Source organism: Rhinatrema bivittatum, chromosome 9, assembly GCF_901001135.1.
Source record: "Rhinatrema bivittatum chromosome 9, aRhiBiv1.1, whole genome shotgun sequence".
Classification (NCBI taxonomy): Eukaryota; Metazoa; Chordata; class Amphibia; order Gymnophiona; family Rhinatrematidae; genus Rhinatrema; species Rhinatrema bivittatum.
The window spans coordinates 220,929,903-220,956,497 of NC_042623.1; the positions used below are offsets into that span (position 1 = coordinate 220,929,903).

The following is a 26,595-nucleotide window of genomic DNA, read 5'->3' on the forward strand; positions in this document are numbered from 1 at the left end:
AAAAAGCTTATCCAGACCTCAACTGATCCTTATCTTCCAGCCACTTATTCAGACATTACAAACTCTTTGTTAACAATCTCCTTCACTACATCAAATCTACCTCACTGTATTAATTTGCATCATTGTAAATAATTTGCTTTCATTAATCTCCTTCTTCTCTCCCTTCAGCTCCCAGTTGTGCTCTACCCTGTTTTAATGTAACTCCAATTTTCTAACCATGCACTTGTTATAATTTTTAGTTCTCTGAATATTTCAAAACCTGTTAATTGTAAACCGGCATGATGTGATACCTGTCATGAATGCCGGTATAATAAAAAACACTAAATAAATAAATAAAATCTTCTCACTCTCCCACACACAAGAGGGGAGATTGGAAGGGGTAAAGAAAGATTCTGTCCTCAACAGACACATACCTCCTCATTCTCACAACATACATATCCCTCCCTACCCCCGTAGCCACATAGTTAGCAATTGGCAGAGTGGGAGAAGGTAAACATTAAAGAGCATGGGTGAGAGGGAGGAGCCCTGAGGAACCCCGAGAGAGGATGGATAGTAGTGTACCCTGCCACATGGAGGAGGGGGAAATGGGGAGTGCAGTGTGGGAAAGGGGGAAGTGCACATGCATCCCCACTCGCTCCCCTACACTTGTACAGGGAAGGAGAGAGAGGGAGAATGAGTAGAAAATGGATGTGGGTTCTCTGCCCCCCACACATACATCCAACATTCACAAAAATATCACATACAAACCATTCCAACTCGGGTGAGAAGAGGGGTGGGGAACATGGATTGTGCAAGGTGGGGGAAGAACATACACATACACCCACCCTTCCCACTACATAAGAACATGCCATACAGGATCAGACCAAGGGTCCATCAAGCCCAGCATCCTGTTTCCAACAGTGGCCAATCCAGGCCATAAGAAACTGGCAAGTACCCAAAAACTGTCTATTCCATGTTACCGTTGCTAGTAATAGCAGTGGCTATTTTCCAAGTCAATTAATAGCAAGTAATGGACTTCTCCTCCAAGAACTTATCCAATCCTTTTTTAAACACAGCTATACTAACTGCACTAACCACATCCTCTGGCAACAAATTCCAGAGTTTAATTGTGTGTTGAGTAAAAAAGAACTTTCTCCGATTAGTTTTAAATGTGCCACATGCTAACTTCATGGAGTGCCCCCTAGTCTTTCTATTATCCGAAAGAGTAAATAACCGATTCACATCTACCCATTCTAGACCTCTCATGATTTTAAACACCTCTATCATATTCCCTCCTCAGCCCTCTCTTCTCCAAGTTGAAAAATCCTAACCTCTTTAGTCTTTCCTCATAGGGGAGCTGTTCCATTCCCCTTATCATTTTGGTTGCCCTTCTCTGTACCTTCCCCATCACAATTATATCTTTTTTTGAGATGCGGCGACCAGAATTGTACACAGTATTCAAAGTGCGGTCTTCACCATGGACATTTTCCGTTTTATTCACCATACCCTTTCTAATAATTCCCAACATTCTGTTTGCTTTTTTGACTGCCGCAGCACACTGAACTGACGATTTCAATGTGTTATCCACTATGACGCCTAGATCTCTTTCTTGGGTTGTAGCACCTAATATGGAACCTAACATTGTGTAACTATAGCATGGGTTATTTTTCCCTATATGCATCACCTTGCACTTATCCACATTAAATTTCATCTGCCATTTGGATGCCCAATTTTCCAGTCTCACAAGGTCTTCCTGCAATTTATCACAACCTGCTTGAGATTTAACTACTCTGAACAATTTTGTATCAGCTGCAAATTTGATTATCTCACTCGTTGTATTTCTTTCCAGATCATTTATAAATATATTGAAAAGTAAGGGTCCCAATATAGATCCCTGAGACACTCCACTGCCCACTCCCTTCCACTGAGAAAATTGTCCATTTAATCCTACTCTCTGTTTCCTGTCTTTTAGCCAGTTATCAATCCATGAAGGGACATCACCACATATATCATGACTTTTTTACTTTCTAGAGAGCCTCTCATGAGGAACTTTGTCAAATGCCTTCTGAAAATCCAGTACACTACATCTCCCGGTTCACCCTTTATCCACATGTTTATTAACTCCTTCAACAAAGTGAAGCAGATTTGTGAGGCAAGACTTGTCTTGGGTAAAACCATGCTGACCTTTGTTCCATTAAACCATGTCTTTCTATATGTTCTGTGATTTTGATGTTTAGAACACTTTCCACTATTTTTCCTGGCACTGAAGTCAGGCTAACTGGTCTGTAGTTTCCAGGATCGCCCCTGGAGCCCTTTTTAAATATAGGGGTTACATTAGCTATCCTCCAGTCTTCAGGTACAATGGATGATTTTAATAATAGGTTACAAATTTTTACTACTAGGTCTGAAATTTCATTTTTCAGTTCCTTCAGAAACTCTGGGGTGTATACCATCCGGTCCAGGTGATTTACTACTCTTCAGTTTGTCAATCAGGTCTACCACATCTTCTAGGTTCACTGTGATTTGGTTCAGTCCATCTGAATCATTACCCATGAAAACCTTTTCCGGAACGGATATCTCCCCAACATACTCTTTAGTAAACACGGAAGCAAAGATATCATTTAATCTTTCCGCAATAGCCTTATCTTCTCTAAGTGCTCCTTTAACTCCTCGATCATCTAACGGTCCAACTGACTCCCTCACAGGCTTTCTGCTTCGGATATATTTAAAAAAAGTTTTTACTGTGAGTTTTTGACTCTACGGCCAACTTCTTTTCAAATTCTCTCTTAGCCTGTCTTATCAATGTCTTACATTTAACTTGCCAATGTTTATGCATTATCCTATTTTCTCTGTTGGATCCTTCTTCCAATTTTTGAATGAAGATCTTTTGGCTAAAATAGCTTCTTTCACCTCCCCTTTTAACCATGCCAGTAATCGTTTTGCCTTCTTTCCACCTTTCTTAATGTCTGGAATACATCTGGACTGTGCTTCTAGAATGGTATTTATTTTTAACAATGACCACGCCTCTTGCACACCTTTTACTTTTGTAGCTGCTATTTTCAGTTTTTTTCTAACAATTTTTCTCATTTTATCAAAGTTTCCCTTTTGAAACTACACCACCACAAACATATCTACATGTACCTCACCCATCATTCAGGATTCAAAAACCCAGGAACAATTGGATAACAGTAGACTCTGGCAGAATAAGGCCTGTGATGAAGAGACACCCACTGTTACCCCTACATAATGCCTTTTCTGCACTGGAGAATGAACAAACCTCAGCAATGTAGAGATTACTTACCTGATAATCTCGTTTTCCTTAGTGTATGCAGATGGACTCAGAACAAATGGGTATAGTGTGCTCGTGCTAGCAGTTGGAGACTGATCTGACGTCAGCACGGGGTACATATACCCGCGCAGGAAGTGCAGCTACTCAGTAATCTTCCTTGCAAAAGCTTTATGGATATATGTGTAACTGACCAATCGATTAAAGGAACATGATTACTCTGACCGATTGATAGTAGCTGGAGACCGCCAGTGTTCTCAGCCGGAAGGCGTCGACACCCGGGAGGGTGGATGCCCTATATATGGAAACATGGCTTACCGTGAGTCGGTGAATCCCCATGTATACAGGCAGCCGGGCGGGATGCTGAGTCCATCTGCATACACTAAGGAAAACGAGATTATCAGGTAAGTAATCTCTACATTTCCTAGCGTGTAGCAGATGGACTCAGAACAAATGGGATGTACAAAAGCTACTCCCGGACTGGGTGGGAGGCTGCCCGAGGTCCGTTCAGGATTGCCCTCGCAAATGCTGTGTCCTCCCTGGCCTGGACGTCCATACGGCAGAATCTGGAGAAGGTATGGAGGGAGGACCACGTTGCCGCTTTACATATCTCTGCCGGCAACAGCATCCTAGTTTCTGCCCAGGAGGCCGCCTGCGCTCTGATAGAGTGAGCCTTGACCCGTAGAGGTGGTGGTTTTCCCACTTCTATGTAGGCCGCCTTGATAACTTCTTTGATCCAGCGGGCGATGGTTGCCCGTGAGGCCGCTTCCCCTTGCTTCTTCCCGCTGTGAAGGACGAACAGGTGGTCCGTCTTTCGTACTGCTTCTGATATTTCCAGGTATCTGGACAGCAGTCTGCCGATGTCGAGATGGCGTAGTATTCGACCTTCTTCCAACTTCTTCAAACCTTCCGTGGTTGGCAAGGATATGGTTTGGTTAAGGTGGAAGTGTGAGACTACTTTGGGTAAGAAGGAAGGAACCGTGCGAAGATGGATAGCCTCTGGAGTGATTCTGAGAAACGGATCACGGCAGGACAGCGCTTGTAGCTCTGAGATGCGGCGTGCTGAGCATACGGCCAGCAGGAACACCATCTTATCTTCAAGGTTAACAATCGGAGGGACAGGCCTCGAAGGGGTCTGAAGACGGGGCCCGCTAGAAATTCCAAAACTAGGTTGAGGTTCCACAGGGGCACTGGCCACTTCAGTGGCGGGGCGAATGTGTTTGACTCCTTTCAGGAAACGTGAAACGTCTGGGTGTGTGGCAATGCTGTTGCCTTCACTCCTGGGACCATAGCAGGATAGCGCTGCCACCTGAACCTTGATGGAATTGAGGGACAGACCCTTCTGAAGTCCATCTTGCAGGAAATCCAAAATGATAGGGATTTTAGCGGCACGTGGATTGGTGCTGTGAGTGTCGCACCAGGTTTCAAATACTCTCCAGATCCTTATATATGTTAGTGATGTGGAGAATTTGCGTGCTCGGAGGAGTGTATCTATTACCGGCCCCGAGTATCCCCTTTTCTTCAGTCTAGCCCTCTCAATGGCCAGACCGTAACAGAGAATTGAGCTGGATCATCGTGGAGGATGGGACCTTGCCGCAGCAGGTCCCTGTGTGGAGGCAGGGGTAGTGGATTCCCTGCCAGCAGTCTTCTCATGTCTGCGTACCAGGGTCTTCTTGGCCAGTCCGGGGCCACTAGAAGAACTAGGCCTCTGTGCCGCTGAATCTTGTGTATAATGGCGCCCAGCAGGGGCCATGGAGGAAAAGCATATAGAAGGATCCCCTGAGGCCATGGCTGTACTAGAGCGTCGATCCCGTGGGAGAGAGGATCTTGTCTGCGACTGAAGTATCTGGGTACTTGAGCGTTGGACCTGTCCGCTAGTAGGTCCATGCCCGGAGTCCCTCACTGATCCACAATCATCTGGAAAGCTGTGGGCGACAGCTGCCATTTCCCCGGGTTTAGGCTTTCTCTGCTGAGGAAGTCTGCCGTGGTGTTGTCCTTCCCGGCGATGTGGACGGCGGAGATGTCCTGAAGATTCGCCTCCGCCCAAGCCACAGGGGGGTTATTTCTAAGGATACCTGTCGGCTTCTGGTTCCGCCCTGTCGGTTGATGTATGCCACCGTGGTGGCGTTGTCCGACATCACTCTGATCGCCCTGTTTCGAAGTCTGTGGGCAAATCGCAGGCAGGCTAGCCTGACTGCCCGTGCCACTAGTCGGTTGATGTTCCACCCCCGACTCTTTTTTGTTCCACCGCCCTTGGGCGGTAAGTTCTTCGCAGTGTGCTCCCCATCCGTTCAGGCTGGCGTCTGTAGTGAGCAGGGTCCAGGTTGGGGAGGACATTTTTGACCCCCGGCTCGTGTAGCCAGGCTGCAACCACCACCGTAGCTGATTCCGCACTCTGGCTGGTAGAGGTAGGTGTATGGTGTAGTTCTGTGATCGTGGGCTCCATCGAGATAGGAGGGCGCATTGTAATGGTCTCGTATGAGCCCGCGCCCATGGTACCACCTCCAGAGTGGATGCCTGTAGGTAATCCCAAGCTGTGGGCCGGGTGGCGCTCAGCAGGGCCTGCAGACGATTCCGGAGTTTTGATCTCCTCTTGGAGGTCAAGCTGACCTTGTCTTCCTCGGTGTCGAATCGGACTCCTAGGTATTCCAGCGACTGGGAAGGCTGTAGGGAACTCTTGTTTGTGTTGACTACCCATACTAGGCTTTCCAGAAGAGATATAACTCTGTTGGTTGCCTGGTGGCTCTCCTCCAGTTACTTTGCCCTGATCAGCCAATCGTCCAGGTAGGGATGGACGAGAATTCCTTCCTTCCTGAGGGACGCCGCCACTACTACTATGACCTTGGTAAAGGTCCGCGGCGCGGTGGCTAACCCGAAGGGTAGAGCCCAGAACTGGAAGTGTTGGTTCAGGACCTTGAAGCGTAAGTAGCGCTGGTGATCCCGATGGATTGGGATATGCAAGTAGGCTTCTGACAGATCTAGAGATGTGAGAAATTCCCCTGGCTGTACTGCACTTTTGACAGACCGCAGAGTTTCCATGCGAAAGCTGGGGACCCGTAGGTGTCGGTTGACTGACTTGAGGTCCAGGACGGGCCTGAACGTGCCCTCCTTCTTGAGTACTATGAAATAAATGGAATAATGCCCAGAATTTATCTCCCCTGCAGGCACTGGGATTATGGCTTTTAGGGACAGGAGCCTCCACAAGGTAACTTCCAGTGCCGCCCTCTTGAGGGGTGGACAAGGAGATTCCACAAACTTGTCCGGCGGGAGCCGAAGAAAGTCCAGGTAATACCCTTCTCGGATGATGGCGAGGACCCACAGGTCCGAGGTAATCTCGACCCACCTGCGGTAGAAGAGGGTTAACCTGCCCCCTATGGCTTCTACCCTCAGATGGGTCGGCTGATGCTGATTCTCATTGTGGGGTGGCCTAGGAAATGGGCACTGGCTCCTCCTTGACCAGTCTTCTGGTAGACGGGGTAATGGAGAGGCGTCCCATCTATTAGCCAGTTTCTTGACATCGCTGCCGAACAGGAGGGATCCCTTAAAGGGCATTCTTGTGAGGCGTGTCTTGGAGGAGGAGTCGGCCGACCAATTACGTAGCCAGAGCTGTCTCCTGGCTGCCACTGAGGATAACACTCCCTTGGCTGCCGTCCGGACTAGGTCAGAGGCTGCGTCAGTGAGGAACGAGAGAGCTGATTCCATTTCTTCTCCTGGGGTGTTGTTCCTAGCTTGTGATAAACAGGAACGTGTCACCACGGTGCAGCAGGTCGCGATTCGTAGGGACATGGCTGCCACCTCAAAGGCTTGTTTCAGAATGGCGTCCATGCGCCGGTCATGTGCATCCTTGAGGGCCGCTCCCCCCTCCACCGGAATGGTGGTGCGCTTCACAATTGCACTAACTATGGCGTCTACCTTGGGGCATGCCAGCAGCTCCTTGGTCGCCGGGGTCCAGGGGGGTACATGCCAGACAAGGCCCGACCCCCTTTGAATGAGGCCTCCAGCGCATTCCATTCCAGATCGATTGTTCCTAGCTTGTGATAAACAGGAACGTGTCACCACGGTGCAGCAGGTCGCGATTCGTAGGGACATGGCTGCCACCTCAAAGGCTTGTTTCAGAATGGCGTCCATGCGCCGGTCATGTGCATCCTTGAGGGCCGCTCCCCCCTCCACCGGAATGGTGGTGCGCTTCACAATTGCACTAACTATGGCGTCTACCTTGGGGCATGCCAGCAGCTCCTTGGTCGCCGGGTCCAGGGGGTACATGCCAGACAAGGCCCGACCCCCTTTGAATGAGGCCTCCGGCGCATTCCATTCCAGATCGATTAGCTGCTGTGCTGCTTGTAGGAGGGGAAAATGGTGAGCCGTTTGGCGCAGGCCTTCTAGCAGGGGGTTCATTCTAGGTTCCCCTGGGGTGTCTTGGCCCAGGATAGCCAGTTCCGACAGGCATTGAGAGACCAGGCCTGGGAGATCCTCTTTCAGAAAGAAGCGTCTCATGGTCCGATATGGCTCTATCCCCGAGGGAAGTTCTCCCTCCTCAGGGGGCTCGTCATCTTCCTCAGAGCAATCTGAATCCCCATAAGTGGGGCTTCCGGGTGGCGAGTGGCTGTGCCTAGGTCTTGAGGGTCCAGGGGCTGGGTCATCCGGTACGTATGGACCCGTTCGGGGATCAGACTGCATTTTGACAATGGCGTGAATCCCCTTGAATAATTCCACCCAGGAGAGCGAAGCAGGATCTGGCCTTAGGGGCACCAGGTCTCTCGGGTTCCCTGGCTGCTCACCGTGGCCCGCTAGGTCCGGGGTGTTCCCTGAGGAACTGGCAAGAATGCTGGGCTGGGACCGGTCCTGGCCTGGGACTCCAGGGCCTCCTCACATGGGCCCATAGGGAGTCTGCATCCTCGCTCTGTGTGGCTCTGAGGTTGCATGCTGAGTAGAGGCTTAGAGCTCTTATGCCTGATTCTGGAGGTGCCGGCTCTGCAGACACATGAGCTCTCTTACGCTCCATCTCGTCTGTTATCTCCTCCCAGCTGGAGTATGAGCCTTGTAATATGCGCGAAAGCTGTGCATCTACTAATATGCGCTTATCCACGTGCGCCTAGGAACGTGCGCTTATCAAAGGGCGCCTAGCAACGTGCGCCTATCAGCGTGCGCTTAGCAACGTGCGCCTATCAGCGTGCGCCTATCCGCGTGCGCTTAGCAACGTACGCCTATCAACGTGCTTAGCAACGTGCACTTTTCAACATGAATCAAGGTGACTTCAATGTACGCCTCTATCGAATATGTGCCCAAGTATTTTTCGGGTGCCTAACATATACGCCCGTCGGCTATGCGCCCAGTCTGGCCTGAGCGCTAGAGTGAGGCGACGAACCAGGGCAGATGGCGACGGCGAGCAGGCAGGCAAAATGGCGACCTCCTTGGCGGGCTGCCACATAGGTAGACCCCGCTAATCCTCACTTCCTCGGAGACCAGCAAGTAAAGATGTACGCCTTACCTTGTCTTCGGCACTTCCCGGCTGCGACCCGGGCGGTCTCCGGCTGCAGGGGGAGAGGGTGAGTACCGTCACCGCCGCGCTCGAGGAAGTGCACCCACTGCCTCTAGGCCGCCCCCGAACTCGTCTCGCTCGGGGGCCAAGTTCTCACCGGGACCGAGGCTGCTTCTATGCCGCGCCCGAGCCCTTCTCACTCGGGGGCTAGGTCCCTGCCGCAAGTCGGCCACCGGACCGAGGCTCTTACCTCCGAGGGACCACGGAAATCACCTCGGGAAAGACAACTGGGGGAGGGACCGAATGGTATCACCGCAGGAGTGCGGGGCTCGTCTTCTGGTAGGTTTCTTCTATGAATTTAGTTGTTAGAATTTGGAAAAACGCTCAGCGAGTGTGAGGTAGCTCCAAACTGCTTTGGAGACGGAAATTACTGAGTAGCTGCACTTCCTGCGGGGGTATATGTACCCCGTGCTGACGTCAGATCAGTCTCCAACTGCTAGCACGAGCACACTATACCCATTTGTTCTGAGTCCATCTGCTACACGCTAGGAAATAGATTTTGAAGTGATTTCTAAAAGAAAGTCACCCAATGCATCTACAGGCCAGTTAGCCTCACCTTGGTGGTGGGAAAATTAATGGAGACTCTAGTGAAGGAAAGGATAGTGAACTATCTACAATCTGGTGAGTTGCTTGACCCAGGGCAGCATGGATTCACCAGGGAAGATCTTGTCAAACAAATCTGATTGATTTCTTTGATTGCGTGACTAGAGAACTGGGAAGAGCACACTATGTGATTTACTTAAATCTAAGTAACCTTTTGATATGATCCCGATAGGATACTCATGCACAAAATGAGAAGCTTGGTAATGGTTGCCAAGGTAGCAGCGTGGATTACAAACTGATTGATTGACGAGACAGCATGTAATGGTAAATGGAACCTACTCTGAAGAAAGAATGATAAGTGGAGTGCCACAGGGATCAGTTTTGGGACCAGTTCTGTTCAATATCTTTGTGAGCAACCTGGTGGAAGGAATAGAAGGTAAAGTTTGTCGATTTGGGGTGATACTAAGATCTGCAACAGAGTGAATACGCCTGAAGGAGCAGGGTGAACGAAATGTGATTTAAGAAAGCTTGAAGAGTGGTCAAAGATTTGGCATTTGGGATTCAATGCCATGAAGTGCAGAGGCATGCATCTGGGTTGCGGCAATCCAAAAGAGCTGTATGTGATGGGCGGGGATAGTCTAATGTGCTGGGACTGGGAGAGGGACCTTGGTGTGATAGTGTCTGATGATCTGAAGGTGGCGAAGCAATGTGACAAGATGATAGCTAAATCCAGAAGAATGCTGGGCTGTATAGAGAGATGAATAACCAGTAAGAAAAAAAAAGAAGTGATAATGCCCTTGTTCAGGTCCTTGGAGATGCTTCACTTGAAATACTGCATTCATTACTGGTGCCCGTATCTCAAAAAGCGCATTCTCCCCGTTCTCAGGCGACTTCTTGGGCGGAAAGTCAGTCTGTATCTCCTCAAGAAATTTGCAGAGCGGCTACATGGAAGTCACTACATACCTTTGTGCGTCATTATCGTCTTAATCTAAGACCTCCGGGGTTGGGTTCGCTTGGCAATCAGGTAATTCGAGCAGGGCTATCGAGAGCCCACCCTATGTAGGGCAGCTTTGGTACATCCCATGGTCTGGACTGATCCGGGTACGTACAGGGAAAAGAAAATTATTCCTTACCTGCTAATTTTCGTTCCTGTAGTACCATGGATCAGTCCACATGCCCACCCACACTTTTAGATAGCACTTTTCTGTCCAATATCTTGTTTTTCCTCAGAACAGTTAGCCTGTTCTTTGGTGGTATATTGAGGTTGCAAGATTTTTCTTGAAGGCTTCGAGATTTTGCATTTGCAAGTTTTTGGGCTACAGACACTATATGCCTTAACGGCAAACTGTATATAGTTCCCTATTTGATTGGGAGTTTTTTTTGCTATGATCCATTCATCAGTTGGTTCTGAGTTTTTTGTTCTGCTTTGATACTTCTTAATACTGATGGGACACAGAGGGTGCTCATGGGGTAATTCAGAGCAACCTCACAAGTTTTCCCTTCTGTTCTCCTTCTGCTGGAATGGGGATATAACTCATGGTCTGGACTGATCTGTGGTACTACAGGAATGAAAACTTAGCAGGTAAGGAATAATTTTCTTATTTGCACCATCTTACATAAAAACATAAATAAGGACTTTCATTTTTAGTTTAAAACATGCGAGACTCGTCTGAAGCCTCGCTTAGTCCAGGCAACGCAGCAACTCCCCCTCAACCATATGAGGATCCGAGAGATGGACAACTGGACGAAAGGGAATCATCCAATGTGAGTGCAAATATGGTGCATGCTGCGGCGGATGGCCTGAATCCCACTAATTGCCTCAAAGATTCTTTAGTTGAGGCACAAGATGGGAACCTAGTTGTGACCATTGGTAATATACAGATTAGTTCTGTGGATTCTTCCAATGTGACACTCTCGGACCTCTGGAGGGTACTGGTAAAATTGGACTTGAATTTGACCCAAGTTAATTCCTCTCTCACATCACTGGTTAACACATAGAACTTCAATATTGGAACAAGGTAAAAGATTGAGTGCTGTAGAAGTAATGTTGAATGAAGTCTCGGGGAAAATAAATAATATTCAAAATTTGGATAATGTATTAATTAGAGATAACACTTTAATACATACTGATTTGGAAAATTTAGAGAATTTGGTAAGAGCAAAAAATTTAAGGTTGGTAAATTTTCCAATGACCAGATTATTGTCCCCTAGAGATGTTAATAAAATATCTAAAAGAGATCTTAATGTATGAAGAGAGTGATATACCAACTTTCTCTAAGATACATTACTTCTTGTCTAGATCCGATATAAGAAATAGGATAAATGAGGAAAGTAGTATGGGAATCACTACATTCTTAGAAGAATCGATAGTATGGGAATCACTACATTCTTAGAAGAATCTTAGAAGACACAAAGAGAGCAACTCTCTTTGTGTCTTTTATGGCTGAGAGAGATAAGGAATGTGTATTGGAGAAATTTTTTAGAAATAAAGACCTGTAATTTTGTGGTAAAAAGATTTATATGTTCCCAGATGTTTCTAGACCTACGCAGGTCCGTAGGAAACAGTTCTTGGCACTGAAAAGTAAAGTTCTGGAAATTGGAGCAACGTTTTATTTGAGATATCCTTCTAGATGTTTTTTAAATTTCCAGGGCAAGAAATTCAGTTTCAATGAACCGTTACAGCTAGAGAATTTCTTGAAAGATAAGTCAAGTCCTAACTGTAACCAAGAATTGACACTTGGAGAAGCAATAGAAGTTAAAAAAGATGGTGTCCCTTCACAAAATGAGTAATTATAGAAGGTTATTTGTGATATACAGGTCCCCCCTCATTATTATTATCTTTAACTTGGGAAATTTTGAATATTCATATATTGTTTATTATTTGAAATAATTTTTGTGTCCCCAAGTTAAGATTATATATAGAAATGTGAATTAAACATATTTTGTGTTTTATGTGAAATTTTGGAAAACTAATAAAGAAATAATTGAAAAAAAAACAAAACAAAAAAAAAAATGTTTTTGAAGAAATGTTTCCACTGATTTTTCTCCTGTGAGTTATAGCAAACAGGCCGATACAGAAAGAAATGCGGAAGAGCGGGCGAGTGCCCGCTCTCCTGTGCGCGCAATTCAGCAAATAAAATTATTCAAATTAGGGCCCGTGGTAAAGAAGCGCTAGGGACACTAGTGCATCCCTAGTGCCTCTTTTTGGACAGGAGCGGCAGCTGTCAGCGGGTTTGACAGCCGTCGCTCAATTTTGCCAGTGTCGGATCTTGAGCCCGCTGACAGCCATGGGTTCGGAAACCGGACCCCGGCAAAATTGAGCGTCCGGTTTTCAACTCGCGAGCCGCAGGCTGATTTTAAATTTTTTTATTTTAAATTTTTTACTTTTGGGACCTCCAACTTAATACACTGGGCAACAGATTTTCACACAAGACATGTTACGGAAATGAAATTAGTCAATTCTTATACATTTCCATGTGCTAAACACGAATGTGACTGTGAAAATGCAAAATTGGCTCTAGTTTTTTTGTAATATGCAATAATATAATTACATCTTGAACTGTATGCCAATAGCTCACTGGGCAACAAATTTTCACAAAAGTCATGTTACTGAAATGAAATTAGTCAATTCTTATACATTTCCATGTGGTAAACATGAATGTGACTGTGAAAATGCAAAACTGGCTCTAGGTTTTTTGTAATATGCAATAATATAATTACATCTTGAATTGTATGCCAATAGTAGGAGACCTACAGTTAATGCTGTTTGAAAAATGAAGTCATAGACTACGTCTTAGATTTCTTTGCTTAACTCTTGAACACCTGTTCGGGAGCATCTCTGCTGAGTGTCCAGCAGTAGTCAGCCAGCATGAATATTTCAAATGCTCACCCTTTCTGACTGGGCTTCATATAGTACACTGCTGACGTCAGCTTACTCAGCAGCAGCATGGCAGTAGAACTGCATTGAATCAGAAAATGATGCAATAAACTCTGGATGATATGTGCATGATGGTATTATGCAATATGATGCAATATTACATCATTCTAGGCTTATTTACAGTCCTACTGGATAAATTTACATGACTAAACATAGAAAGTGAACTATATTAAATATCTTCAAAATGAGAGCCAATAAAAACTTTTCATGGTCATATTCGTGTTCAGCACATCAAGATACTACAGAGTAGGACCTTTTTAGGTCAGTAACACTTTCATTGTTGCCCAATGATATTGCCATGATATTAAGTCGGAGGGTGTACAGAAAAGCAGTTTTTAACTGCTTTTCTGTACACTTTCCCGGTGCCAAGAGAAATTAACACCTACCTTTGGGTAGGTGCTAATTTCTGAAAGTAAAATGTGCGGCTTGGCTGCACATTTTACTTTCTGAATCACGCGGGAATAACTAATAGGGCCATCAACATGCATTTGCAAGTTGCGGGCGCTATTAGTTTCGGGGGGGTTGGAAGCGCATTTTCGACGTGCTAGCTTTACCCCTTATTCAGTAAGGGATAATAGCACGTCGAAAATGCGCTTCCAACCGCAGGTTAACAGTGCGCTCCGCTGGAGCGCACTGTACTGTATCGGCCTGAAAGTAATTTTTATACTGATTTTTTTTATAATATTGAAATTCCCAGGAAAATTACAATAAAAGCTGAAAATGATGGTCCCTAATCATAAACCAGTTAATAGCAACAAAAGATTGCTCACCAGAAATGCATTAACAACAGTCAGATGATCACTTTTAGAGTTCTTTGATAAATCCTTTCTTCTAGCATCTGCCATTTTCTCTTTGCCCTTTGAAAAAAATGCAAAATGATGACAAAATTACCAAAACCTTATAATTATACTGGCAATTCACACTTCATTCTCAACGTTGAAGATATACAAAGATTACTAAAAAGTAACAGGTTTATATAGTTGCGTGTAAATGTTTAGGCACCCCTGGTCAATTTGTATTTCAAAGTATCTCTAAATGAACAAAAGCTAAAACTCTACATGGTACAAACAATTTTAATGCAAAATTACTATTTGTTGATTTTAGCAGAGTAACAATAAATTATCAGTAAACATAGTAGGTGCAAAAATGTGGACACCCTTTCAGTTGATTGATTCCTATTTTTTAAAGCTGTTAATAAGGCCCAAAAAGCTGATTGACTCATTAAGACTTCATTTAGTCAGGTGAAAGAAAATTCCATGGTTGTACAAATACTCTTGACCCATCTAACCTCTCAGGTTGCGATTGTTTTGTCTGCTTTCAAAAACTAGGGCTCCTCTAAGTAACAGCTGTCTAAACATTTGAAAATGAAGATAATTCATTCTAACAAAGCAAGGGAGAGCTATACAAGAAAATCTCTAACCATTTCCAGCAAGGAATTTCAACTCAGAAATTCTGTTATGAAACAGAAGTTAAATGAAACTGTTGAAGTGAAAAGACAGATCTGGAAGACCAAGATAAATCTGATAGAACTGCCCCAACACTGGTCTGATTTGTAAAACAGAAATCATAGATCATTACAAATGACCTGCTGAAAAGTTTAACTTCTCCTGTACTTGCCCACAGGTCCACAGTACAGCACACTGCTACACAACAATGATCTGAGAGTTGGCGGGAGGCGAAAGTTAGTTCTTACCGGATAATTTCCTTTCCTTGAATCCAGTCAGACCAGACAGAGACCAACAGGGTCGCTAATGTCATCCCTTATACCTCTGCCTGCCAGCATTATCTAACAAGATAACGAGACAACAGCAACTCAGTCAATTTAAAAAAATTTGAATGTTTTAATAAACCAAGGGCTTCAAAAAAACATGGAAGCAAGGAGAAAAAAATAGAAAGTTTCTGAAACACAAGTGAAATCACTCACCTGCACAGAAGCAGAAATCACAGCACTTTACTATCAAATCAGGTTGGGGATGGAAATATATGCTAGTTTGGCAGTACAGGGAAGGTCCTGGATTGGTGCTACTGGACTCAAGGAAGAAACTATCAAGTTAAGAACTAATTTCATCTTCCTTTTCAACCAGACAAGTCCAGACAATGGGATATACCCAAATTACTCCTGAACAGGGCAGGAGACTGCCAAACCTGTTCTTAACATCTCGGATACAAAAGAAGCCTCCTTCTCTGACTCACCTCTAAGAATTATTTAGAAAGGAATACAAGACCAAGATGCTGCCTTACAAATCTCCAAAAGAGATACCAACCTCAGTTGTGCTCAAGAAGTAGCTTGAGCTCTTGTGGAATGAGCCCTCACCCAACCAGGCAGGGGAACACCAAAATCTATAACCACCTCATTCATCCAACGAGCTAAGTTGTTGCCTCACCCTTTTGCACTCCACTATAACCCAAAAAGAAGATCAAACCTTGAAAACCCTCAATGACCTTCTCACATATCGAAGGAATGAAGTGGTCTGTACTCACCCAATTTAAACAGTTACTGAATGAAGGTAAACAAATTGGTCAATGCAAGTGGAAACAGAGTCCACCATTGGAAGAAAGAAGAAAATGTATCAACATTTTTCTAAGTAATTAACAAAAAGAGCTCTCTACAAGAAATGCTTGTAACTAAAATCCTTCGGGCCAAACAAAAGGTCACTAGAAAAACAGTTTTCAATGTAGACAGCTTTCAGAAAACATCCCCAACAGGATTCAATTGCGACTCCACCAGAAAGGGACAAAACCAAATTCAGGTCCTAAGATGAAACAGGAATCTTTAGAGGAGTCTTAATATGCTTGATGCCCCTCAAGATAAAAAGGTTACCTGGAAGAAAATTTAAAGTTATGTCCAAATGCGCCCCTCTGTAGTATGTGAGAGCTGCAACCTGCATGTTTAGAGAACTGAAATCCAAGTCCCTGGAAAAACCTTCCTGAAAAATTCCAGAAACAATGGCACCAAAGTGTTATCAGGAGTACACTGCTTTCAGTTGCATCAACCCTCAAAAAATTCTGATTCGCACAAGGGTAATAAAGAAGGAAACTTTCTAGCCTTCAAAAAAATAACCACCACAGCTTGAGAATATCCTTTCTCCACTAATTACAGTCTTTCAAGGGGCCGAGTAGAAGGACAAATTTGATTTAGACCCTCGTAGCCAAGACGGATCCTGCAAAGCAGTACCCTGTGTGAATACAGGTTCAAAGGATTTTTGTGCTTCAACTATATGAGCTCTGCAAGACAAGCGTGCTGCAGCAAAACTGGAAACACCAGACCTGGATGCTTTAAGATGCTCTAAAGCACTCTCTATCATGGGTCATGGACGGAAGCGTATAGGACTGCTTCTGATGGATAGTTCTGGACCAGAGCATTGATAGTGGAGAAAGATGGTTTCTCTTCAGACTGAAAAAATCTTGCGCTTTGCATTCCTGATGGCTGCCAAAGGATCCATCAACACTTCCCATCTGGTCACCATTTGATTGAAAGTTTCTATGTGCGACATTGACCAAAACTTTCAAAATCTTTTCTGTCTGAACAAGAAGTAAATGCACCTCCAATACCACCTGAGGATTTATATATGCTACCACCTTGGAGTTGTCAAACATTATTCTGACTCCCAATTCATCAGCATAGTCACAAATACCAGAAGAGCCAATGAATTTGCTCAGACATCCAAGCAACTGATAGACCATTTTACTTCCTCGGGATTCCTTCACTCTGAGGCCGCTGTCCCAGACACTGTGCTCCCCAACTGGGTAGACTGATAACTGCTGTCACCAGCATCCATGCCGGAGCTCTAGATCCACTCCCAAATGCATGTTCCTACACTTAACTACTATTACAAGCACATCCTGACAGACTGCAATACCTGTAGCCTAATGGAATAAATCAGACTCCCTCCAGGAATCTCAATCTATACCAGATCAGAAGAGAACAAGACGGAACTTTGGATCTGCTCTATGGAAGCCTTGGCACCTTTACTCTTAAGGAAGCTTTGTTAGGTTGATATTACATATGGAGTCTGCAAACCAAAGAAGCCTATTAGCCACCACTACAGATACTATCCCCTAGCTGATGCCCACACGAGATCAAAAGAGGTGCCCACCAAAAAACACTGCACTGGGTTCTTACTTTGTTCTATGGAGAGCAAAACATTCTGAAGAGATCTGTGTGTACATCCCCCCAGGATCAACACTTTTGCCATTGAACCAAGAAGCTGAAGATAACATCATACAATCCTGGCAGATTGTAATGCAAAAATCTGTCAAATCAGCTTCTGAATTCTCAACTCTCCCAGCTTATTTTGTACCAATCCATGCTCTCAAATAAACCAGAGACTGAGATGGTTGACGACTTCTCTCAGAGAAAAGCAAAATTGCTTACATTGTAATAGGTGTTATCCCAGGACAGCAGGATGTAGTCCTCACATATGGGTGACGTCACTGACGGAGCCTGTACGCAGGAAAAACTTCTGTCAAAGTTTCTATAAACTTTTGACTGGCTGCCTGAGGCTACTGAGCATGCCCGGCATGCCATAATATTCCCTGCCACAGGGGTCTCACTCCAGTCTCGTATGTAGCAATAAGCTTTAGCGAAAAATAAAATAATAAAACGTATCGGACCCAACTCTGCGGGGTGGCGGGTGGGTTTCGTGAGGACTACATCCTGCTGTGCTGGGATAACACCTATTACAAGGTAAGCAATTTTGCTTTATCCCAGGACAAGCAGGATGCTAGTCCTCACATATAGGTGAATAGCAAGCTAGAGGCTGAGTCATTTCATATTGAGGCAACAGTGAAGTTTTGTTGTTGGAAATGAGGCAGCCGAAGATCATAGCAGGTTGGTTGTAGAAGGAGTTGGGTTTAAACTGGAAACAAGTTCTTTAAGACAGATTGTCCATAGGCTGAATCTTGTCTTCCTTCTTTGTCTAAACAATAGTGAGCTGCAAAGGTGTGAAGAGAACTCCATGTTGCTGCTTTACAAATGTCAAGAATTGGCACTGAACGATAGTGTGCTACTGAGGTTGACATTGCTCTGACTGCATGAGCCGTTACTCGCCCTTGGAGAGGAAGGCCTGCTTTTTCATAACAAAACTGTATGCAATCTGCTAGCCAGTTTGATAAAGTCTGCTTACCCACTGCTCTTCCTGGTTTGTTTGGATCATAAGAAACAAAAAGTTGCTTAGATTTTCTGTGGACCGCTGTGCGATTTATGTAGAAGGACAGTGCACGTTTGCAGTCCAGGGTGTGTAAGGCTCGTTCGCCTTGATGAGAATGAGGTTTTGGAAAAAATGTGGGTAAGATTATGGATTGATTCAAGTGAAATTCCGTAACTACCTTGGGAAGGAATTTTGGATGTGTTCGGAGAACCACTCTGTCATGTAGAAATCTAGTGTAAGGTTCATATGTGACTAATGCTTGTAACTCACTTACTCTCCTAGCTGATGTAATGGCTATGAGGAAGATAGTTTTCCATGAGAGAAATTTAAGATCACAAGAATCTATGGGTTCGAAAGGGGAACGCATGAGTCTTGCCAAAACCAAGTTTAGGTCCTATGATGTAATTGGGGGCCGAATTGGTGGTTTAAGTTGAGTTAAACCTCTCATGAACCTGGTGATAAGAGGTTGTGTAGATATTGGTGCATCTTGTATCCTATTATGGTAAGCAGAGATTGCACTCAAGTGAACTCTTACAGATGAAGTCTGTAGACCAGATTCTGAAAGATGGTATAAGTAATCTAGAAGAGAAGTAGTGGGGCAGGTGAAGGGACTAATAGCATTCTGCCTGCACCAGTTCATGAATCTCTTCCATTTAGAAGAATAATTTTTTCGTGTGGATGGTTTACGTGAAGCAATAATTACTTGAGATATATTGGAGGAAAGATTAAGTGGTTGTAAGATTAAGCTTTCAACATCCATGCTGTTAGGGCTAGGGATTGAAGGTTGGGATGGCGCAACCGTCCCTGATCCTGAGTAATGAGAGTGGGAGCTACTCCCAGACGAATGGGATCCCTGACTGAGAGTTCCAGAAGTGTGGGGAACCATAGATGTCGAGGCCAATACGGGGCTATGAGTATCATGGTCCCCTTGTCTTGTCGTAGCTTTACCAGAGTTTTGATTATAAGTGGTATCGGAGGATACGCATATAGTAGGCCTGAGTTCCAAGGGCGAGCAAAGGCGTCCTTGGTTGGCTGGTTCTTCTGTTTGTGTAGAGAACAGAAATTGTTCACCTTGTGATTCAGATGTGACGCAAACAGATCTATCGTTGGTTGACCCCAACGCTGGAATATGTTGGTCGCTACTGCGGGGTTTAGGGACCACTCGTGTGGTTGGAATTGACGACTGAGGCGGTCCGCTAATACATTTTGAATGCCGGCAAGGTAAGTGGCATGGAGAAACATTGAATGGTTCAGGGCCCATCCCCAAATCTGTGCGGCTTCTTGACAAAGGAGATATGAGCCCGTACCTCCCTGTTTGTTGATGTACCACATGGCTACTGTGTTGTCCGTTTGGACGAGAACAGTCTTGTGTGAAAGGCAGTCCTTGAACGCATGCAGCGCATAACGTATAGCTCAAAGTTCTAGGAAATTGATTTGAAACGTTGCTTCGAGTTTGGTCCATGTTCCTTGAGTTTGGAGATTGTCTATGTGAGCTCCCCAACCCAAGGTGGATGCATCTGTAGTTAAAGGTATTTGTGGGACTGGCTGTTGGAAGTCCTGTCCCTTGCGTAAATTGTTCTTGTTCATCCACCAAAGAAGAGAAGAACGAATCTGTTGTGTGATTTGAATTGGAGAGTGCAATGGTTGAATGGATTGGATCCATTGTGACTTTAAAGTCCATTGGGTTATTCTCATGGCTAGTCTTGCCATAGGAGTGACATGAACTGTGGAAGCCATGTGGCCTAATAATATTAGTATTTGGTGAACTGTTACTTGTTTTTGAGAATGTAACGATTTTCCCAAGAGGTACAGCGTTTCTGTTCGATCGGTCGGTAGAAAGGCTTTTGCGATGACAGTATTCATAGAAACATAGAAACATAGAAATGACGGCAGAAGAAGACCAAACGGCCCATCCAGTCTGCCCAGCAAGCTTCACACATTTTTTCTCTCATACTTATCTGTTTCTCTTAGTGTTACGGCTATGGCTGCAGTGCAACCGCCTCACCACCAGGGGTCCCTCTAGTGCTGGCTCTCCTGACAGGCCCAGTCCATCTCCCCTGTCCACTCTATGTTCTGGGCTGTCCCTTATAACCCTGCCTGACAGTTCCCTCGGTGCTTCGGCATCGAGCTCGCCTGGGCTCCCTGCTCTAGCCTTCCTTCCTTGCTTGCTGTGCATTTGGTCCCTGGACCATTCCTTGCCTTGCGCGGCCTTCGGGCCTTATGCCTTGCCTTGCCTTGCCTTGCGCGGCCTTCGGGCCTCATTCCTCATTCCTTGCCTTGCGCGGCCTTCGGGCCTCATTCCTTCCCTTGCGCGGCCTTCGGGCCTTCTGCCTTGCCCTGCTTACTGTGTGTGGCCTACGGGCCTTCTGTGTATGTGTGGCCTACGGGCCTTCTGACCTGCCTTGCCCTGCTTACTGTGTGTGGCCTACAGGCCTTCTGTGTGTGTGTGGCCTACGGGCCTTCTGACCTGCCTTGCCCTGCTTACTGTGTGTGGCCTACAGGCCTTCTGTGTGTGTGTGGTCTACGGGCCTTCTGACCTGCCTTGCCCTGCTTACTGAGTGTGGCCTACGGGCCTTCTGTGTGTGTGTGGCCTACGGGCCTTCTGACCTGCCTTGCCCTGCTTACGGTGTGTGGCCTACGGGCCTTCTGTGTGTGTGTGGCCTACGGGCCTTCTGACCTGCCTTGCCCTGCTTACTGAGTGTGGCCTACGGGCCTTCTGTGTGTGTGTGGCCTACGGGCCTTCTGACCTGCCTTGCCCTGACCCAGCCTGAACCCAGACACTGCTACTTGCCGCCTGCCCTGACCCAGCCTGGACCCAGACACTGCTACTTGCCGCCTGCCCTGACCCAGCCTGGACCCAGACACTGTTTCTAGCCTTTTCTGTCTCTCTCCACCTGGAGCCACCCTTCTGGGTGGTGTTCATGACTCCTGTCCGGAGCCCATGCGTAACAGTATGCCGAAGCCACCAATTTCCAGGGGAAGAGATAGGTCTTGGTACTACCGGTGAGCCAATTTTTCTTTTACCTCTACTCACATTATGCCTCAGCCTCCAAGTTTTTATGTCTGTGCTTGTTGCCAGACTTTGAACTATCCCAGTTACAAGAACTGTCTTGCATGTCAACTCTCAGACCAAGAGCACTGGGTTTGCAGCAGTTGTCATAAGAGGAACGTCTCGGTCTATCAGGAATGTTTAAATTGTCTAACTCCAAAACCAGGGTGGTGGAAATGCTCTTGTGTTCCGTGTCTGTTACCACCAGGCAAACCCTGCCCCCGTTGTGCTGCTCTAGGACCAGCTGTTCCATTAGAAAAAACAATCAGCTCTTCTAACCGGTATTCTGCTTCTGGCTCAACTAAAACAGACATTTTAGCTGGCAGTTTGTGGAAAGAAAAACCCAGGACTTACCTGACCAAGAAGGCTTCTGTGATACCAGTGCTAGACCCTCGGGAACAGGTTTCTCTTAAACGGAGAGAGCTGATTAACTCTAGCAGGGCTCTGCTTCCCACAGCTGCTGTTGAGACAATAACGAGCACTTTCCCTAGACGTCCTAGAACTGCCTGTGCCTTCTCTAAACTGCTCCTCCAGAAACAAAATAAGGAGCCTCAGAGTTTGGCTCGAGGTATCAAGCCCACAGCAGTGCAATCTGTGTCTTCCATGTGCACTGCTTTTAACCTTGCTGCTCTGCCATCTGAGCCTGCTGCATCACCCCAAGAGGGGTCCAAGCCTGCTGCATCACCCCGAGAGGAGTCCGAGCCTGCTGCATCGCCCCGAGAGGGGTCCAAGTCTGCTGCATCACCCCGAGAGGGGTCCGAACCTGCTGCATCGCCCCAAGAGGGGTCCGAGCCTGCTGCATCGCCCCAAGAGGGGTCCAAGCCTGCTGCATCGCCCCAAGAGGGGTCCAAGCCTGCTGTTTCACCCCGAGGAGGATCCAAGCCTGCTGCATCACCCCGAGAGGGGTCCGCACCCCGAGAGGGGTCCGAGCCTGCTGCATCACCCCGAGAGGGGTCCGAGCCTGCTGCATCACCCCAAGAGGGGTCCGAGCCTGCTGCATCACCCCAAGAGGGGCCCGAGCCTGCTGTTTCGCCCCGAGAGGGGTCCGAGCCTGCTGCATCGCCCCAAGAGGGGTCCAAGCCTGCTGCATCGCCCCAAGAGGGGTCCAAGTCTGCTGCATCGCCCCAAGAGGGGTCCGAGCCTGCTGCATCACCCCGAGAGGGGCCCGAGCCTGCTGCATCGCCCCAAGAGGGGTCAGAGCCTGCTGTTTCACCCCGAGGAGGATCCAAGCCTGCTGCATCACCCCGAGAGGGGGCCAAGCCTGCTGCATCACCCCGAGAGGGGGCCAAGCCTGCTGCATCACCCCGAGAGGGGTCCGAGTCCACTGCATCACCTCGAGAGAGGTCCGAGCCTGATGCACTACTCCGAGAAGAGCCTGAGTCTGCTGTATCGCCCCCGGAGGGGTCCGAACCGGTCCTGCTGCTGTCCCCGGATGGGTCCAAACCGGTCCTACTAACAGACTTTTTGACTCAGCCATCTGAGTCTACTGAACCGGTCCTGCTGCCGCCCCCGGAGGGGCTCGAACCGGTCCTGCTGTCGTCCCTGGAGGGGCTCGAACCGGTCCTGCTGTCGTCCCCGGAGGGGTCCGAACCGGTCCTGCTGCTGTCCTCGGAGGGGTCCGAACTGGTCCTGCTGTCGTCCCCGGAGGGATCCGAACCGGTCCTACTGACAGACTTTCTGACTCAGCCATCTGAGTCTACTGAACTGGTCCTGCTGCCGCCCCCGGAGGGGCTTGAACCGGTCCTGCTACCGTCCCCGGAGGGGTCCGAACCAGTCCTGCTGCAGTCCCCGGAGGGGTCCAAACCGGGCCTGCCAACAGACTTTGTTACTCAACCATCTGAGCCTGCTGTACCGGTCCAGCTGCTGACCCTGGAGGGGTCCGTTCTGGTCCTGCTGTCGCCGACCCTGGAGGGGTCTGTGCTGGTCCTAATGCCGACCCTGGAGGGGTCCAGACCAGTCCTGCTGTCGTCTCACGAGGGATTACGGACTATTCTGCTACCCCAGGAGGGGTCTAACTCTGCCGCCTTGTCCCAGGAGGGGTTATGGACTGCCTTGCTGCCTTGGGAAGGAGTTGAATCTGCCGCATCGCCCCAGGAGGGGTCTGACTTCATTATTGAGTACCCCCTGCTAAGATGGGACCCAGGAGGAGGGGGAGGCCTTGAGGAGGGGGTACTGTTACGGCTATGGCTGCAGTGCAACCGCCTCACCACCAGGGGTCCCTCTAGTGCTGGCTCTCCTGAAAGGCCCAGTCCATCTCCCCTGTCCACTCTAAGTTCTGGGCTGTCCCTTATAACCCTGCCTGACAGTTCCCTTGGTGCTTCGGCATCGAGCTCGCCTGGGCTCCCTGCTCTAGCCTTCCTTCCTTGCTTGCTGTGCATTTGGTCCCTGGACCATTCCTTGCCTTGCGCGGCCTTCGGGCCTTATTCCTTGCCTTGCCTTGCGTGGCCTTCGGGCCTCATTCCTCATCTTGCGCGGCCTTCGGGCCTCATTCCTCATTCCTTGCCTTGCGCGGCCTTCGGGCCTCATTCCTTGCCTTGCCTTGCACGGCCTTCGGGCCTTCTGCCTTGCCCTGCTTACTGTGTGTGGCCTACGGGCCTTCTGTGTGTGTGTGGCCTACGGGCCTTCTGACCTGCCTTGCCCTGCTTACTGTGTGTGGCCTACAGGCCTTCTGTGTGTGTGTGGTCTACGGGCCTTCTGACCTGCCTTGCCCTGCTTACTGAGTGTGGCCTACGGGCCTTCTGTGTGTGTGTGGCCTACGGGCCTTCTGACCTGCCTTGCCCTGACCCAGCCTGAACCCAGACACTGCTACTTGCCGCCTGCCCTGACCCAGCCTGGACCCAGACACTGCTACTTGCCGCCTGCCCTGACCCAGCCTGGACCCAGACACTGCTACTTGCCGCCTGCCCTGACCCAGCCTGGACCCAGACACTGTTTCTAGCCTTTCCTGTCTCTCTCCACCTGGAGCCACCCTTCTGGGTGGTGTTCATGACTCCTGACCGGAGCCCATGCGTAACACTTAGCTCTTGGTTCTATTTACCTTCCACCCCCACCATTGAAATATCTAGCTTGATTAGTTAGGGGTAGTAGGGGTAGTAACCGCCGCAATAAGCAAGCTACACCCATGCTTATTTGTTTTACCCAGACTATGTTATACAGCCCTTATTGGTTGTTTTTCTTCTCCCCTGCTGTTGAAGCAGGGAGCTATGCTGGAAATGCGTGATGTATCAGTCTTCTCCCATGCCGTTGAAGCAGAGAGCCATGCTGGATATGCATCGAAAGTGAAGTATCAGACACATTTGGTTTGGGGTAGTAACCGCCGTAACAAGCCAGCTACTCCCCGCTTTGTGAGTGCGAACCCTTTTTTCTTCTCCCCTGTCGTTGAAGCAGAGAACTATGCTGTATATGCATTGAAGGTGAAGTATCAGGCTTATTTGGTTTGGGGTAGTAACCGCCGTAACAAGCCAGCTACTCCCCTCTTTGTGAGTGTAAATCCATTTTTCCACATTTCCTCTTGCTGTTGAAGCTTAGAGCGATGTTGGAGTCATAGTAAGCATGTGTATGTTTATTGAATAAGGGTATTGTCTCCAGGCAGTAGCCGTCATTCTGGTGAGTCACCCACTCTTCATTGGCGGCCTCTTGACTTTATGGATCCACAGTGTTTATCCCACGCCCCTTTGAAGTCCTTCACAGTTTTGGTCTTCACCACATACTCCGGAAAGGCATTCCAGGCGTCCACCGCCCTCTCCGTGAAGAAATACTTCCTGACATTGGTTCTGAATCTTCCTCCCTGGAGCTTCAAATCGTGACCCCTGGTTCTGCTGATTTTTTTCCTATGGAACAGGTTTGTCGTTGTCTTTGGATCATTAAAACCTTTCAAGTATCTGAAAGTCTGTATCATATCACCTCTGCTCCTCCTTTCCTCCAGGGTGTACATATTTAGATTCTTCAATCTCTCCTCGTACGTCATGCGATGAAGATCCTCCACCTTCCTGGTTGCCCTTCTCTGTACCGCTTCCATCTTGTCTTTGTCTTTTTGTAGATACGGTCTCCAGAACTGAACACAGTACTCCAGGTGAGGCCTCACCAAGGACCTGTACAAGGGAATAATCACTTCCCTTTTCTTACTCGATATTCCTCTCTCTATGCAGCCCAGCATTCTTCTGGCTTTTGCTATCGCCTTGTCGCATTGTTTCGTAGACTTCATATCATTAGACACTATCACCCCAAGGTCCCTCTCCTGCTCCGTGCACATCAGCTTTTCCCCCCCCATCGAATACAGTTCATTCGGGTTTCCACTCCCCATATGCATGACTTTGCACTTCTTGGCATTGAATCTGAGCTGCCATATCTTTGACCACTCTTCCAGTTTCCTTAGATCCAGTCTCATTCTCTCCACTCCTTCCGGCGTGTCCACTCTGTTGCTGATCTTCGTGTCATCCACAAAAAGACAAACCTTACCTTCTATCACGTCCGCAATGTCGCTCAGAAAGATATTGAACAGGACCGGTCCCAACACCGATCCTTGCGGTACACCACTTAAAACCGCTCTCTCTTCAGAGAAGGTTCCATTTACCATCACACATTGTCTTCTGTCTGTCAGCCAATTTGCAATCCAGGTCACCACCTCGGCCCTCACTCCTAAGCTTCTCGTTTTATTCACCAGTCTCCTGTGCGGAACCGTATCAAAAGCTTTGCTGAAATCCAAGTATATGATATCAAGCGCTCTTCCTCGATCCAATTCCTTGGTTACCCAGTCAAAAAAGTTAATCAGATTTGTCTGACAGGATCTTCCCCTGGTGAATCCATGTTGCCTCTGGTCCATCAATTCTCCGGACTGTAGATAGTTCACTATTCTCTCTTTCAGCAGTGACTCCATTACTTTTCCCACCACCGAAGTGAGGCTAACCAGTCTGTAGTTGCCAGCCTCCTCCCTGTTCCCACTCTTGTGAAGCGGGACCACCACCGCTCTTCTCCAATCACTTGGCACCACTCCCGTTTCTAGGGATCTATTGAACAGGTCACAAAGCGGAGCTGCCAGAACATCTCTGAGCTCCCTCAATATCCTTGGATGAATCCCATCAGGCCCCATGGCTTTGTCCACTTTCAGGTTCT

The 26,595-nt window shown here is 47.4% G+C and overlaps 1 protein-coding gene across 3 annotated transcripts in view; it reads right to left on the reverse strand.

The window, feature by feature from the left end:
* DHX36 (DEAH-box helicase 36) overlaps positions 1-26,595 on the reverse strand; it is a 518,365-nt gene that overhangs the window by 100,374 nt on the left and 391,396 nt on the right. For all 3 annotated transcript variants that reach the window (XM_029615334.1, XM_029615333.1, XM_029615335.1), the window contains one exon: positions 14,055-14,141. In XM_029615334.1, the coding sequence (XP_029471194.1) occupies positions 14,055-14,141 (87 nt within the window). The remainder of the gene's footprint in view (positions 1-14,054; positions 14,142-26,595) is intronic.